The sequence below is a fragment of the Sus scrofa genome, chromosome 14 (genome assembly GCF_054392235.1).
Source record: "Sus scrofa isolate SSC_HxYL_T2T_F1_AM1 chromosome 14, Sscrofa_HxYL_maternal_Yorkshire_Landrace_v2.0, whole genome shotgun sequence".
Taxonomy (NCBI): Eukaryota; Metazoa; Chordata; class Mammalia; order Artiodactyla; family Suidae; genus Sus; species Sus scrofa.
In genome coordinates, this window is record NC_139396.1 from 84,866,210 (window position 1) to 84,883,129 (window position 16,920).

The following is a 16,920-nucleotide window of genomic DNA, read 5'->3' on the forward strand; positions in this document are numbered from 1 at the left end:
TAAAACTGCTGGTGTTCCCACATGGCTGGAACACTAAAGCCTGTGCTGAGCCAGACTTTAGGGTCATCCTGCAGTTACCTTCCCTTGGGAGGCAGACTGGAACTCCAGAGTGAAACGAACAAAGCATTAAGATATTTTTCTTGGCCTGAGGATAATGTCAAACCACAGATGCAATAATTTGTGAAGAAAGAGTATTTTAGCATAGGATTTTTGATTTAGAGCAACTTTCGACAGTTCAATTAGCAGATAAAAATGTTCCCAATCTCAGTGAAAAGCTCCCCCATCCATCTGATTGCTCGAGGAAGACATATGAGAGTAAGCTGACACTCTCCTCTCCCTCAAACTCAACAGCCAATCCATCACCAAGTCCTTCAAAGTCTTATCCCAAATCACGTTGGCATCTGTCCCCTTCCCACAGATGATAGTAATGTGGCTTAAGGTGGTGTGTGTATATATATATATATATATATATATATATACATATACACACACACACACAAACTCTTTTTCTCATACTGTTGTCTCTTTCTCATGACAGTAAGCTCTAACAGGGCAGGGATCACATGAGTCTTGCTTAATGTTTTACCTCTAGAGCTAATCGTGGCATTTGGCACATAGGAGGTGCTCACATGTTTGTTAATAAAGTATCAATCCCTGGGTTATAGGCAGCTGCCAATTCTGGTATAAACCTAAGTGTGTATTGTGATTAGGATAAAACTCCCACTCCATCCTCCACCTGTAGCATGGTGGCAGGACAGGCTGGATGGAATGACTCATTCCCATCAGTAGATACATTTTCTTGATGGAAGAGACCTTACCTGCTAAGGATTAGCAACTGGCTTTCTCACCCACATTTTTTTTTTTTAGGGCCATACCCCCAGTGTGTGGAGGTTCCCAGGCTAGGAGTGCAATCAGAGCTACAGCTGCTGGCCTACACTACAGCCACAGCAACATGGGATCCAAGCCATGTCTGTGACCTATACCACAGCTCTCGGCAACACCAGATCCTTAACCCACTGAGCGAGGCCAGGGATCGAACCTGCAACTTCATGGTTCATAGTCGGATTTGTTTCTGCTGCACCATGATGGGAACTCCCTAATCCCTATTTAGAAAATCTGGGCAGGAAGAGTCAAAGGAGAGCAGCCTCTAACACACTTTTCAGAGTCCTTCTTAAAGAATCAGGGAGTTCATGTTGTGGCTCAGCAGGTTAAGAACCCGACATAGTGTCTATGAGGATGTAGGTTTGATCCCTGGCTTTGCTCAGTGGTTAAGGAGCCAGCATTTCTGAAAGCCACAGTGCAGGTCACAGATGCAGCTCTGATTCAACCCCTATCCCAGGAACTTCTGTATGCCATGGATGTGGCCATAAAAAAAAGAAAATAAATAAAGAATCAGAAATTTGAAAGGGGAGGGATGGATTAGGGGTTGGGATTGGCAGGTACACACTATTGTGTATGGAATAGTCAATGGGGACCTGCTGTACAGCACAGGAAAATCTACTCAATATTCTGTGATAACCTATATGGGAATGTTTATATGCGTATGAATCCCTTTGCTGTACAGCCAAAATGATCACAACATTGTAAATCAATGAAACGTCAATGACTTTAAAAAATGAAGAAAAAAAGAATGAGAATTTTAAAGCTAAGAGTCTAAGATATTCCACTGCCTCAGGTTGAGCCTCTGTATTAGAAAGCAACACAGGATACACTAATGCATACCCGGATGGTGGGGTCCGCTGGCTGGATGACTGTTGTTTCCTGAAACTCTTTTGAAAACAAAAAGGTATATCCCAAGAGGGCAACCCTCTGAGCAAAATATTCTTTATACACACACAATAGCTCTGTACAAGATGCCAATAAATTCCAGTAATATTATTAGATACAATAACAACTCTCAAACCCAGCAAATATAAAGCTCCTTTTCCCTACAGAGTGTAAGCTGTATTAAAGACATTCTCTTACTAGTTTTTACCAAGTTTCTATGCTAAATGGACTGAGATCAAATCTTGGGCAACCAGCTTCAAAGGTAAAGAGACCGAGGCACAAAGTTCAAAATGACCTTCAAAGGGATCCCTGCTGGGAAAGAGAACTAGAAGTGGAGAGACAGATGTCAAGTTGACTTTTCAATCCATGGATCTCCTTGTCCAGGCCAATAAGCTCCCATAGAGGGAACTTAGGTGTCAGGGCTAAAGGAAGAATGCTGAGCCCCAGTAACAGGCCCTCCAGTAGCTGGGACTCAAGCCTCACTGCTACCACCCCACCTTCTACTTCTCAGAAGATTAGAATCAACCAGTGTTACTAAAAACAGAGATATCTGGCCACATTCACACTGAATTGGAATTTCCAGAGGAGTGGAGTGGTAACGTGTATTTAACAAGCACTCCAGGGCATTCCCAACTGGGAAATTTCATCCTAAAAGTTCAAGTGCCACCACCTGGGAGGAGACCAGCAGTTGAAGGGCACAGGTGAGGGACTCTGGGAGTATAGGAGTACCTGGATGTTTCTGGCCTGGCCTCTCAGGGGACACATTCCAGAAGAGGCAAGGGCTGAGTTCTTGCAGATGCTCTAAGAAACTTCAAACACAAGGTGGCCCGGCCACACTGCATAGGTACCAACTCTCACCTTGGTGGGCTGGAACAGACCCCAGAAACAGCCAGAACCACACTAACACCTGGATGATGAGTGAGCAGTGAGGCCCAATGTCAGGACTGGGAGAGGGAAGGAGGTCGAGTCCAAGACAGCATATTCAGGACAGGAAACCCATCAGAAGCAGAGGTCCCAATAATGCATTATTATTATGAGTGATAGCATCACCGGGTTTGTTGAGCAGGATGCAAAGCTCCCTGCTTCCATCACCTCACTTATTCTACTCACTTAGTATAGAATGGTTAGACACCTGCTCCAGTGCAGGCAGGGTTCAGCCCAGGAGGCAGAGGGGTCTTAGAAGACATGCACAGCTCTGCTCACTCACATTATATGCACCACCGCCCCCACTCCTGAAAGCACCTGCCAAGGCTCTTCATTTTACTGACTCAAGGTTTTTTATAACTTATTTGCAAAAGAGAAACAGACTCAAAGATTTCAAAACTAAATTTATAGTCACTCAAGGGGAAATGCTGGAGGGAGGGAAGGATTAGGACACTAGAAGTGCCATATACGCACTGTTATATACAAAATTGATAAGGAGCTGCCGTATAGCACAGGGAAATCTAGTCAATACTCTGTGATGACCTATATAGGAAAAGAATCTGAAAAAGAACGGATATATGTACGTGTATGACTGATTCACTTTGCTGTACACTCGAAGCTAACACAACATCGTAAGTCAAATCTACTCCAACAATTTTTTTTTTTTATATAAAAAGGTTTATTTGAGGCAGAACATGATCCCTTAGCTTGAAAGTGTGGGAGAGTTACCTTCGCTGAAGGCAACTCTTAGCCAGCAGAACAGAGAGGGGAGCATGTGAGTGTCTGAAGACTTTGAGGTTCAAGTTGTAAAACTGTGAGATAATTGCTTCCCCCCGCCACATATAACTAGATCAGGAACATGTGCCCATTCAAGTAAAGACTCCCATAAAACATGGTTTTAAACATCCGTCATACAGATTGGCATTTCTCAAGAGGGTGGTGGTACACCTTCCTGGGAACATTTAGGAAACTGGGGGTTATTTGTGATGGGCACAGATGTTGGGGTGCCCACCAACACTCTGTGAGCCTGACATGTATGGGGCAGTCCCACAAAGCAGAGCATTGCTCCACCCCCGCATGACCTCCAAATGTCCTCTGGGAATGTGAGAGCCAGGGGCAGTCGACCTCAGCACAATCTGTTAGAAGATGATGAGAGCTACAGGATGAAATAGAAGTATCTAGAATACACAAGTATAGAGGAAGGGACTGGACTGAATTGCCCTGAGTCATGTTTCACCCAAAGCCACTATTCTGTGATACCACATACAGAAATCCCACCCCACGACTCTATCTAGCTCTCTGAGTTATCAATTATCCATTATATTCCTATCTTCCATGACCAGAAAATTGAAAAATTTATATCCTAAGTCTCATTTCAGCTAACCTTTTGTTTTTTTTTTTCCATGCCCACAACATACAAAAGTTTCAGGGCCAAGGTTCAAACCCACACTACAGCAGCAACCCAGGCCACTGTAGTGCCAATGCTGGATCCTTCACGTGCTGCACCACAGAACTCCTTGATTAGCCATTTTAAATCCTACAGCTAGACAGCTTTAACCCTTATGCACAGACCAAGAAAACTACAATGGGTGCACATAAAAGTATTTTTAATGATTTTTACTATAGAAATATCTACAAATATAAGTCCTAGAAGGAACCCAAATATCAAATAATTCAGAATAAGCTAAATAAATGATGGTCTATCCATAAATTATAATATTTCCAGTCATGACTATTTTAGAATAATATAATCATAATCACTAAGTATGACAGCAAGCTACATAGAAAAATGCCTCTAAGATCTCATAATATGAAGAAAATATATTTCATATGCATATATATTAAATCAAAAATGTTCTTTACCTAGCATTGGTAAAGGATAAAAGAAAAAAAATAGGGCATTGGTAGGAACTGAGTGTGTCGTTATATATGGTGTGTGTGTATGTGTGTAATATTTAGCATTAGTCTTAAAAAGGAATAATCCTGTTGATGATACCATGATAGAAGTACTGGAGCAGCCAGTGCCTCTTGGGAAGAAGAAGAGGAAGCTGAAGAACAACCTCATTCCCATGACCTCAGGAACACTGCACCCTTGACCAGATAGTCATAGTTCTCAGATTCAAGTTTACACACACATGGTCTCTGTAATCATTATTGAAATTTCTTTCTTAAATCTATTCCAAATTAGGCCAAGAAACTTCCCAAAATGTTGAGATGTTAGAGCCAAAGTTTTCTATTCAATCTCCTAGAAATATTTCTAACCCAAGGCTATAATGACACCAACGTTTGTAAAAACAAGCTTCTTATAGAACATTTGTAAGTTAAAGTGTTTGTTATAGAAAATCCCATTTGTTGGCCTTAGCCATCAATGAACTCACTAGCCTTGTGACACTAACCTATTACTCTATTACTCAGTTTCTATACAAAGACTGTAGAGTCAGAATGCATTCTACTCTAACTTTATACCCTGGGGCCTGCTTTAAATAAATAATGCTTCTAACAGAATCAAACCCTAGTACATTAGGAAGTCCCTTTCATACACTATTCTTTTTTATGGCCACATTAAAACAATGGCAGCAACATAAAAACATATACTAAATGGTAAAAGAGTTTATATCTGGATGGTAAGATTTCAATACATTTTTATTTCCTTGAAATTTACTATATCTTTTTTTCTTTCTTTCTTTTTTTGTCTTTTTAGGGCCTCACCCATGGCATATGGAGTCCCAGGCTAGGAACACCACAGCCACAGCAATGCCAAATCTAAGCTGCGTCTGCAACCTACGCCACAACTCACCACAGCTCATGGCAATGCCGGATCCTTAACCCACTGAGAGATCAGGGATTGAACCTGCGTCTTCATGGATACTAGTCAGATTTGTTTCTGCTGAGCTGTAACGGGAACTCCCTACTGTATCTTTCAATAAAACCATGTTTCACTTACTGTATTATTATTATTAATAAAAGAATGGGTTTCCCTTTTATCTTTATGCTAATCATTGTTCAGCCAAAGTGCTAACATTTTATCAAGTGACAAATCAAGGGCAGACTCCTTCAAAAAAAAGAAAAGAGAGAGGAAAAAAAGAAAGAAAGCAAGAAAGCATGCAAAGAGAGTTTCACTCCCAGAATAATCAAGTGTGGGCTCTTTTTCAATCAACAATTTAAGGATTTGGTGTGGGATTTTTTTGTGCTCTACAGCAGGGGGAATGAATTATTTTTATCTGTGACCGCAAGAGCTTGTATTATTTAGCTAAAGTCTTTCTGTGTCTAATCCTTTAAACACCTAGAGTGTTGAGCGTTTTCAATGTTAGAGCTGGAAGGGGTTTTAGAAATCATCTGACCCAAACTCATGTTAGTGGAGGGGACTTAGGGATGTCAGTGAAGTGACCAAGGTCACCTGACAGACGTGAGAGAAAACCCTGCATTTCTTAGTTTGGCTGTTCTTTCCATTCCACCAGATTGCTTCTTCACCCATGGAAGCAGAGGCAGGATTGGGGTGGGGGTGGGAGTGGGGGTGGGGAAGGAGAGAGCCCTCACTATATTGCTTCCTGCCTATGCAGCATAAGCAAATAAAGCTATTTTTAGAATCCACTCATTACCCAACAAACCAGGGACTCTCAAAACATTGTCAAGATAAGCAAACTCACTTCCAAGCCCCATTTAAAAAGAAAGAAAGAAAAAGAAAAATCCTAAGAGCACACTAATAAGAAGAACATGCTGACAACATGCAGAGCTCCTACTCTGGTACAGTCCAAGAAGGCAGATCTTATCCTCTTTATTATTAAAAAATTTCTGGCTGCTGCTTCTCTTACTCATTCTTTCTCTTTTTAGCAGAGCCCATTAAGACTGCTTACTTCTCTGAAAAACATTTCAACAAGAAACAATTAGCTATTAACACACACACACACACACACAAAGTTGTCTATCTCAAAAACAAAAGATGAAAGGATTTATCCCCCATGGAAAAGTTGCTGCCAACAAAACTTCCTCTTTCCATAAAGTAACAAAAGCTTTTTCTTTTATCTGGAATGTTGCAAAAATAGTCAAAACCATCAAAGACCATTATCCTTGCTAATACCCCAATCTTCAACCTCCTTTAACCTCCAGATGAAGAGGCTAATGAACTCCAAGTTGCAAATATAACCTCCAACTTAATTAGTAGTAACACATTGCTATAGAATAACTCCTATTTATATAGATAAGGTCTTTAAAGACATTTAAAAGGCTTAATGTTGTCATAAATTTTAATACAATATTTTAAACACAAGTGCATTAATCACTTTCAAAAGTAAATTTACTTAGCTAGGTAAGAAATCCCCGACTTCATTAGTATTCTCTTACATCCATAAATTCCCGTTTGTCATATCTGAGCATTTACAGAATTGGCACTGGCTTAGCTATAAAAATCAATCAAACTGATGCATATTCATCAATTGACTGCTCTAAACAGATTGATGGCGCTTGTCTAGGTTCTATTATAGGGGACGTGAGGGTTTAAGCAAATCAAAGCCTCACTGGGTATCAAATAGAAAACGAGAGGGTTGTATTAAATGATTACTAATGTTCATTCTTGCTCTAACTAAATGCAGTTCTGTAATTTTACATATTTTGAAAAGCTCTGGGTCCTGAGGAGCATCCCAGAGAGGGGTAAAATGCAGCCCAACCACTCAGATGCATTGAAAATTCAAGTTAAAATGTAAACACATAATCTTGGGAAAGGAGGCATTAAGGAATTATCAGCCATCACCTTATTAGGGCTTAGCTCCAGGCAACTAGAGTCCTAAGGAGGAGCAGTTGCTGGGAAGAAAAGGATTGAAGCAGGCATTTTAAATCAAATGCCTATAGAATGCCAGGCAATGAGCATAAAACAAGGAAGAGATCTAAGTGAGAATTGTGAAAAAATGGACAGCTGCTCCTCAGCCCCAGCTAATTGCTGTCTTGCAGGAATGTATGCCCTGAGCTATCCCACCTTTAGATTTTTCAAAAGAATGTCAAAAATCCATGAAACCTCTGAATTTTAAATACTGAATCAAAATCTTTTAAAAACATTCTATGAGCAAAATATATCTCCTCACTAGATACATTTGCAGGACACCAACTTTGAGATCTCTGATGTGGAACATGGTACTGCCAAGGAATATAAAAGAGAGATGAGGGAAGATGGCAAATAGGAGGAAGGATGTGATGAAAGAGAACAGTGCAGGCTAACTCAGTATCTGAAGTCGGCTCTGTTGAGAAATTTCAGAAGAGCAATCAAATGTGGAGGTAGGATGAAGTTACAACAGTGAGTCTAAACCTCTTTGTGGGTCATGGGCAGCATATGAGACTATAATAAATAGATATTTTCACTAGAAAACTAAACATATGCAATGGGTAGAATAATGTTGCCCACAAGATACCTATGTCTTCATTGTGTGTCTCCTTCCCCATGTTACCTTACATGGCAAAATGAATTCTGCTGAGATGATTAAGTTAAGGACTTTAAGATGGAGCGATTACAGTGGGTTATCTAGGTGGGCCCAATCAATCTAATCACATGAATCCTGAAAATCAGAATATCCTTCCTCCCCGTGGCTGTAACAGAGAACAAACCTGGCCCTATATTGGATCTATTCCTCTAGCTCTAACCTTTTGCTTTGTGGCCTAGGCTTCCTCATGCTGGCTCTTTGCAAAAGAATGTTGCCTATAGCCTGGAATATACAGGATAGCCCACTCTCAAGGCTCTGACCTTTAAAGGTACAACACATTTTCCATTCCTACAGATATAAAAAGTTGCAAAACAAGAGAACAACTTTTGTCTAGTTGCAGGTTTACAGGACCTCTGTGATCAGACCTACCTGGACAACTGCAAGAACAAAGGATTCCAGCACCAAAGAGTTTGCAACAACCAGCTGTACCACCTCCCCTTTTAATATAAAAGAAGTCTGAATTCTGACTAGGGTAAGATGGTTCTTTGAGACGCTAGCCTACCATCTTCTCAGCCTGCTGGCTTTCTGAAGAAAATCATTATTCCTTGCCCCAACACCTCATCTCTTGATTTACTGGCCAGTTGTGATATGAGCAGTAGGACCTTGGACTTAATAACATGGTCAGAGGGAAAGGTACAGAAAAATGCTCAGAGAGGTGCAATGTTGCTAGCTTTGGAAATGGAAAAAGTAGCCAAAACCAAGCAATGTAGGCAGCCTCTGGAAACTGGAAAAGGCAAGGAAATGGACTGATTCTGACTCAATGTTGTTTCAGATCTCATTTTACCAGTCTATCAAATTTCACAATATTTTGAGGGTTTTTTTGTTTTTGTTTTTTGCTTTTTAGGGCCACAACTGCAGCATATGGAAGTTCCCAGGCTGTGAGTCAAATTGGAGCTGCAGCTGCTGGCCTATACTACAGCCATGACAACTTGGGATCCAAGCTGCACTTGTGACCTACACCACAGCTCATGGCAATGCCAGATCTTTAACCCACTTAGCAAGGCCAGGGATTGAACCCACATCCTCATGGATACTAGTCAGGTTGGTTGGTTACTGCTGAGCCACAGTGGGAACTCTGAGATTTTTTTTTTTAAAGTTTCATTAGAACAACCCCTGGTGATGTCACCACAGTTGTGACAAATAATTCTATAGCTTAAAGGTTACCAGAACCTAGAACTTCCAGAAAGGAATATAGGCCTGCTGATACCTTTATTTAAGTCCAGTGAGACCCATGTTGACAATCTATCCTACACAACTGTAAAATTATAAATTGGTGTTGTTTTAAGCCACAGGTTTGTGGTCATTGGTTACAGTAGCAGTAGACAGCCAATATAGTACACAAACACTCAAACTTGGGCAAAAACATTCATAGACCCTCCAAAGCTCATCCACAGACACAGATAAAGGCTCCTTGAGCTAGAAAGGGCTCAACAATATGATCTCAGAGCTGAAGGTATGAAACTATTTCTCTTTTCCATGTGTGGGAAGGTCAATACCACCCCAGGACACAATCAGCCCCAAATCTCACTTCTACAAGGATGTATTCATTCTCTGAACACTAACTACGTTTTTGAGTCTCACCCAAATGGCATGTGACCCCTCGGCAGCTCCTTGCTAAAGAAAGATCTTTCTTCCCTTTCTCAAAGTGTTCATTATGCTGAGAACATGTCCCCCTGCCCCAACCACAAGAAGGTGACATTTTACACCTGCTGAGATTGAGCCTGGCTTCTCCTCTCACCTTGAGTCAGACCTAGGTCTAGGGTGTCCAGTTTTAGTACCATGTCTCTATCAAGATCTTACTGGGCATGATATGCCTGGACCTGGCCATATGCTGGCTTAGGACAGAGGAAGAATGTTATCAGGAATGTGAGCTACCTGACTCAACGTTGTTTTTAGCCTCAGATCTCATTTCACCAGTTCATCAAATTTCACAATCCCTATAATATTTTGAGATTTTTTTTTTAAGTTCCATTAGAATGACCTTGGGTGAAGCCACCACGGTTGTGACAAATAACTCTGTAGTTTAAAGGTTATCAGCCCAATCTAAATATAAAACCTAATATATCAGACATCACTGGCCTAGCACAGCTCCTGACTGGTGACTTAGCACCGGATCCTGTGATTGCCAACACTGGCGCACGGACTATTCTGGAATGCTGCTAGCTCAGAAAACTAGACCCTGTCAAAGTGGAACATGGAGGCTAGAAGGGAAAAGGAAGCAAAGAACAACAAGGTAACTGGAATCCTATGGAGGTTTGCTAAAGTATAGGGGAAGAGCAAGAGACCAGATATGTTTTTGCAAGAATTAGCCACTCTGTTGGGAAGACAAGCCTGGACTCAGCAGGGAAGGCCTTTGTAACCAGTTCCTTTTCCTGACATGCAGAAGAGGTCTAGGGATCTCCTAAAATGTTAAACAAATTTCTGTGTCTTTGTGCACTCTATTTGTCTGAGGAAAGCAGCCATGAATCTGAGAATCTGAATGAAATTGTAACCTCCCGCACCTAAATTTAAGAATTGCTGCCCTGTATGGTTCCTCTTGAGTAATTCAATAGTCTTAGTTATTACTAGTCATGTGTGAATGATTCTCACCACAGAACCCTATTAAATTTCTGACTTTCCCTCTAATAACAGGTATATTACCATTTACTTTCTCCACTGTAAATGGGATTGGAAGGGATTTAAAGTTTACCAAACATCAAGCATCTCTGAGAAGGTTAACTGCTAATGTCATTTTCCCCTAACAATCTCTGTGGAATATCCACCCTAAAGGCTCCATGCACTGCACACACAAATATAAATGATTTTTTGGTTTAATGTTTTGTTTTGCCATATTTGCTATTTTGAAATATGCATAGGAATACAATTTTCCTTGTTCTTGCTGAGAGAGGCAGTCACCAGTCTGGTGCAGGGAGATGGGGTCACTGCCTAATGTGGTCCTTAGTCAACCCCAAACAGCTTTGTTATAGTAAGGGCTCCTGATCAGCAGAGAAAGGACAAAGCTGAGTCTTACTCGAGCCAAGGTCAAGAAAGAATAAACAGATAAGAAGTGGCAACCACTGAGAAGGGTGAGAAAAGGGGCCCAGAAATCCGACTGGATAATGGATCACTTTACATTTGGGGTCTCCCCATCAACCCTGTGAGGCTCTATGATTCTAAACTTAGTATGTTGAATATTTTAAAGGACAATTTCATAGCACAGCCAATGTTGTCTGGAGTTGTTGATTCATTTAGACTCTGCTGCCTGAGAAAAGATTTCTAAAGGTCAGGCCAGAAGCCTAGCCCTCCCTTACCACTGAGTGAGAGCTATGATTACACTGTACACAAGATCCTACAAAGACAGCTGACACAACTAGCGGTTGAATTCTTTCTTCTGTTTATTTTCAGAAGAGACTTTCCATAGACAGCTGCAGGGCCAGGCTCCCATTCCGATGCCATGCCAACCCCGCTGCAGACAGCCTTCTACCCACATTCTTGCCCTGGACCCAGGGCTGTTTCCAGCAGGTTGAGGCGACCAGAGAGGCCAGCCCCAGGGCCACTTCAGGGCTTAAAGATGCCACTTGGATCAGCACTTGAGTCACACCTGCTATGCTGTCATCAGACATTTGTAGGTTCAAATTCTGGCTCAGCCTTTTTGACTTGGGCTATGCTGAACAAGTGCCTTAATGTCTCAGCCTCAGGCTCCTCCTGTCTAAAATGGGGCTGGGAGCACCCACTTTCTGGAGAAGTGGTAAGGGCTAAATGACAGAATATGTGAAGAGCAATTGGCTTGATGCCTACACTGTCATCACAAATTATCGTCACAGAAGAAAACCTAATCATCTCTGGAATGGAATAGAATGAAAGAGGACAAAATGAGATCAGCATGTCTCTCTCAAAGGGCGGGGGGAAGGTATCTCCTCCCAGAGCCTTAAGGCTGGTTATCTTCAAACTCAAAGCAGAGGAAGGAGGTTATTTATGTTTCTCTCAAGCTCAGACTCAGTGGTTCTCCTCCTAGGGCCCTTCAAGCGGTTTCTCTGACTGCAAGGAATGCCAACAAAGTCAGAAAGCCTTGCATCTTATGTGGGCATGGCAAGCATAGGTGTTAGCCTTTCTGGGACAGGAACCCCAGGCCCAGTGCAGCTTTTGACAATGAAGGGCCCACCTTGGTTGAACTCGCACAGGTTCTTGGCACCTGAAGGTGTGGTTTTGTGGACTCTCCTGAACTGGTGTTCCTGTTCTCCCCCGACTCTCCGGCTGGCTGGGGACCACATGCTCCGTCTCCTGCAATAGAAACAGCAATAGCAGAGGAACTGTCAGCAGCCCTCAGTTAGTTCCATAGTGTTCTCTGGTGAGGGTAGATGGGATAGGGTGAGGTGGATCTCAGGGCAGGTAAGCAGCCCTGACAAAACACACTACACTACTGATGATGGTGAGGAAGAGGGATGAGTGATCCAAAACTTAAAAAGCCTCTTTAATAGAAAGAGTAAACAATAAAGAAACATACAATAAAAACCTACATTTTATATACATTAAAAATATTATAGGAGTTTCCACTGTGGTGCAGCAGGTTAGGGATCCAGTGTGGTCTCTGCAGCAGTGTGGATTCAATCCCTAACCCAATGCAGTAGGTTAAGGATCCAGCATTGCCACAGATGTGGCATAGGTCACAGCTCTTGCTTGGATTTAATCCCTGCCTGGGAACTTCCATATGTCACAGGTGTGGCCAGGAAAAAAATATATTATAGATGAGTATTTAATGAATAGATACATTTGAAAAGATAATTTCCAGAATATTTATGGCCTAGGCTCATTTTTGCAAAAACAAACATATATATGAATACACACACACACACAAATGGGGATAAAGTGAACCAAAATCTTAACAGCGACTAACACTAAGATGTCATTTTTTTTCTATTAGATGCTCATCTATATGTTTTTACAATAATCACACATTATTCCTATAATAAGAAATCTAAGTTGGTCTGAAAACTAAGGAACAAATCTTTTTTCTAAATTCAAAATCCAAGACATGCTTGGTCTCCCAACCCTCTCTCCCTTCCTGACACACATACAACCCTACACCTGTCATTGGCTACACTGCATCCAAAGAAATCATTATATTGGTCCCATCATCCCATGATGAAATCTACTCATTATTTTAAAAAACTCCAGAAGCTAATTATAAAGAGCATCATAGAGTGGCTCTGGGATGCTCTTAATTTAATCTGAAATGTTTCTGATGGGAGAAAATTGAAATTGCCAGAATTGTGATACAAATGTCAAAATATATACAAAATGTATATGTAAATACACATGTAAATTGTGAAACATCAAGTTACTTTGTGGTAGGGTAAAAATTTCATGCTTTCCATCTAGTTAAGTGAAATACCTACCACTATTCCATTAAATTATCTCTTCCTGGGAGTTCCCATTGTGGCAAAGCAGAAACAAATCTGACTAATATCATGAGAATTCGGGTTTGATCCCTGGCCTCACTCAGTGAGTTAAGGATCCAGCATTGCCATGATGTAGGTCGCAGACATGGCTGGGATCCCATGTTGCTGTGCAGGCCAGCAGCTACAGCTCTGATTTGACCCCTAGCCTAGGAACTTCCATATGCTGTGGGTGAAGCCCTAAAAAGCAAAACAAACAAACAAGCAAAAAGAAGAGGAGAAAGAAAGAAAAAAGAAAAAAAACCTCTTCCTTCTTGAAAAAAAAAAAAAGAAGAGTATTATAAAATCATAAACACACCCAAGATAAAATGAATCTATATTCAATACAAGGGCACATATTCCCAAAATGAAAGATTTATATATGTTCAGCAGTGGAATCACTATAGTCTTTGAGCCATGCCAAACTTCTGACAAATGTTCCTAAAGATAAAAGAGTCCCTCTTTACCTGATGAATGAAATGCTACAACTCAAATCAGTGAGAAATTCGGAAAACCCAGATGGCTACTGTCATGCAGTCAAAATATCCATGTGATGCCATGAATTTGGGTCTAACTGTGCAGGATACTGCAGTGACACTATAGGCCAAGTTCCTCTATTGGAGGTGTGTGTTAAAGTTACTACAAGTGCCAATGTGTCAGGTGCCTCAGAAGTACTTTTTCCAAAATACTAGAATATACACAATGGAATATTACACAGCCATTAAAAGGAATGAAATACAGGCATTTTTAGCAACATGGATGGACGTAGAAATTATCATTCTAAGTGAAGTCAGCCATACAGTGAGACACCAACATCAAATGCTTTCACTGATATGTGGAATCTGAAAAAGGACACAATGAACTTCTTTGCAGAACAGATACTGACTCACAGACTTTGAAAACTTACGGTTTCCAAAGGAGACAGTTCGGGGGCGGGGGGATGCGCTGGGGTTGTGGGATGGAAATCCTATAAAACTGAACTGTGATGATCATTGTACAACTATAAATGTAATAAATTAATTGAGTAATAAAAAAAAATACTGGAATAATTTGGTGGGGCTATTTGCCAAGTAGTCATCACAAGTTTTTAAAGCAAAACCGTAGGAATGCCTTCCTAGAAGAGGGATAAAATGGAAAGTGGGAGCAGAGCTAAGGAAATGGAATGAATAAAACCTACTAGGATCCTTTCTTTAATTATATTTTTCTAAGCCTCCAGCTTCAAGCTGGAAGATACATCACATGAAAGGATTCCATGAGTGTCTGACGTTCGCTAGACATAGTAGCCACTTGTGAAAAATTCTACAGCTACCCAAATCCTGGCCAAGTTCCCCCTGATAATAGTTTCCAAGTGAGATGGCTCTGTTTTCAAGTATGCTAGGTATGTGACCCTAGGCAAGTTATATTAATTATCTGGATCTTGGTTTCCTTGTCTGTAAAATAGAGATAATACTCTAAGTTCACTAGGTTGTTGAAGAAGATGCTCTTTTACTGCTTGCCAACTGGAGGCACACAGTGGATGGGAGCTATTGATAATGATAATTCCTGTTATAAAAATTTCCTTAAAGTTCAATATTCTGAAACTAGTGTTAAGGAAATCCTTGGAGTTTTAAATGAGGTTAGCAAAAGCAAAACTATTCTGTGGTTAGATGCTTGTTTCAGGTTTCTATACTAACAATATTATTTTAAACACCATATTCATAAATCTCCAATCTTGCAGACCTAAAGAAATGGCCCTTTGAATCTCTAAAAAGTTTAAACCAGAAATTTCCATTTTATTAAAATTTAATCCTTTTAAGGAAAGAGTAGTTTTTTATTTCCCAAAGACAGTGTTTTACCTAATCTTTTGAACCCACAGGGTTGAGAAGGGTTAGAGGCTACCCACAGCTGGATTCCCATGGATTGTACAAACAGAACCAAAGGTAAATAAAAAAGACTACTTCCAACTAAAAAGCTTTTGCACATGCACACACAAAAGATCAAGAAAATGAAAGGCAGCCTACTGAATGGGAAAAGATATTTGTAAATTATGTGCTCTATAAAGTGCTGATATCCAAAATATACAAAAAAACTTATACAACACAATAACAAGTAGGATTCTGATTAAGAAATAGGCAGAACTGAATAGACATTTTCCAAGGAAGACACAGACATGGCCAACTAGCTCCTGAAAAGATGCTCAACATCACTAACAATCAGGAAAGTGCAAATCAAAACTACAATAAGATATCACCTCGTACCTGTTAGAATATCTTTTTTTCTAATAGCCAACAAATAAATGTTGGTGAGGATTTGGAGAAAAGGGAATCCTCATGCACTGCTGGTAGGAATGTAAGCTGGTACAGCCACTATGTATAACAGTTTTCCCAAAAAATTTAAAATAGATCTACCATATGACCCAGTGGTTCTGCTCCTGGGTATTTATCCAAAGAAAGTGAAAACACTAATTTGAAAAGATATATGCATCTCCTATGTTCACTGCAGGATTATTTACAATAGGCAACACATTGAAGCAATCTAAGTGTCCATTGACAAAAGGTATAAAGAAGATGGTATAAACCTATGCACACACACAATGGAATACTGTCATAAGAAAAGGATTAAGTCATAAGAAAAGAAAGAAATCTTACCGTTTGATACAACATGGATAGGCCTGGAGGGCATTATGCTAAGAGAAATAGACAAAGACAGACAAATACCATACGATTTCACTTACAGATGGAATCTAAAAAAACCAAAACAAATGAATAAGCAAAACAAAACAGAAAGAGACACATGGATACAGAGAATAAACTGATGGTCACCAGAGGGAAGGTAGGTGGGGACTGTGCAATATAGGTGGAGGAGATTTAAGATGCATAAACTTCCAGTTAAAAAATAAATCACAGGTATGTTAGGTACAACATAGGGAATAGAGTCAGTAATATTGTAGTAACTTTGTATGGTGACAGATGGTTACTAGGCATATCATGGTGATCCTTTTGTATTGCATGCAAATATTGAACCACTATGTAACCACCATGCTGTACACCTGAAACTAGCATAACATTGAATGTTAACTATACTTCAATTTTAAAAAAAGCCATCACCAGAGTTCACATGGTGGCTCAGCAGAGACGAACCCAACTAGAATCCATGAGGATGCAAGTTTGACCCCTGCCCTCACTCAATGGGTGAAGAATCTGACATTGCTGTGATCTGTGGTGGACATTGCATACATGACTCAGATCTGGCATTGTGGCTGTGGCATAGGCCAGCAGCTGCAGCTCTGATTTGATCCCTAGTCTGGGAATTTCCATATGCTGCACCTATGCCCACCCACGCCAAAAAAAAAAAAAAAAAAAAAAAAA

The 16,920-nt window shown here is 40.5% G+C and overlaps 1 protein-coding gene across 12 annotated transcripts in view; it reads right to left on the reverse strand.

The window, feature by feature from the left end:
• Nucleotides 1-16,920, reverse strand: part of FAM13C (family with sequence similarity 13 member C) — a 131,367-nt gene that overhangs the window by 66,975 nt on the left and 47,472 nt on the right. For 9 of the 12 annotated variants that reach the window (XR_014827950.1, XR_014827949.1, XM_084997001.1 and 6 more), the window contains one exon: nt 12,301-12,419. The exons of the other annotated variants lie outside the window; for them this stretch is intronic. Coding sequence is in view for 3 of the 9 variants with exons in the window: in XM_013983265.3 (XP_013838719.1) it covers nt 12,301-12,419 (119 nt within the window). In the remaining 6 variants the exon portion in view is untranslated. The remainder of the gene's footprint in view (nt 1-12,300; nt 12,420-16,920) is intronic. 12 annotated transcript variants of the gene reach the window in all.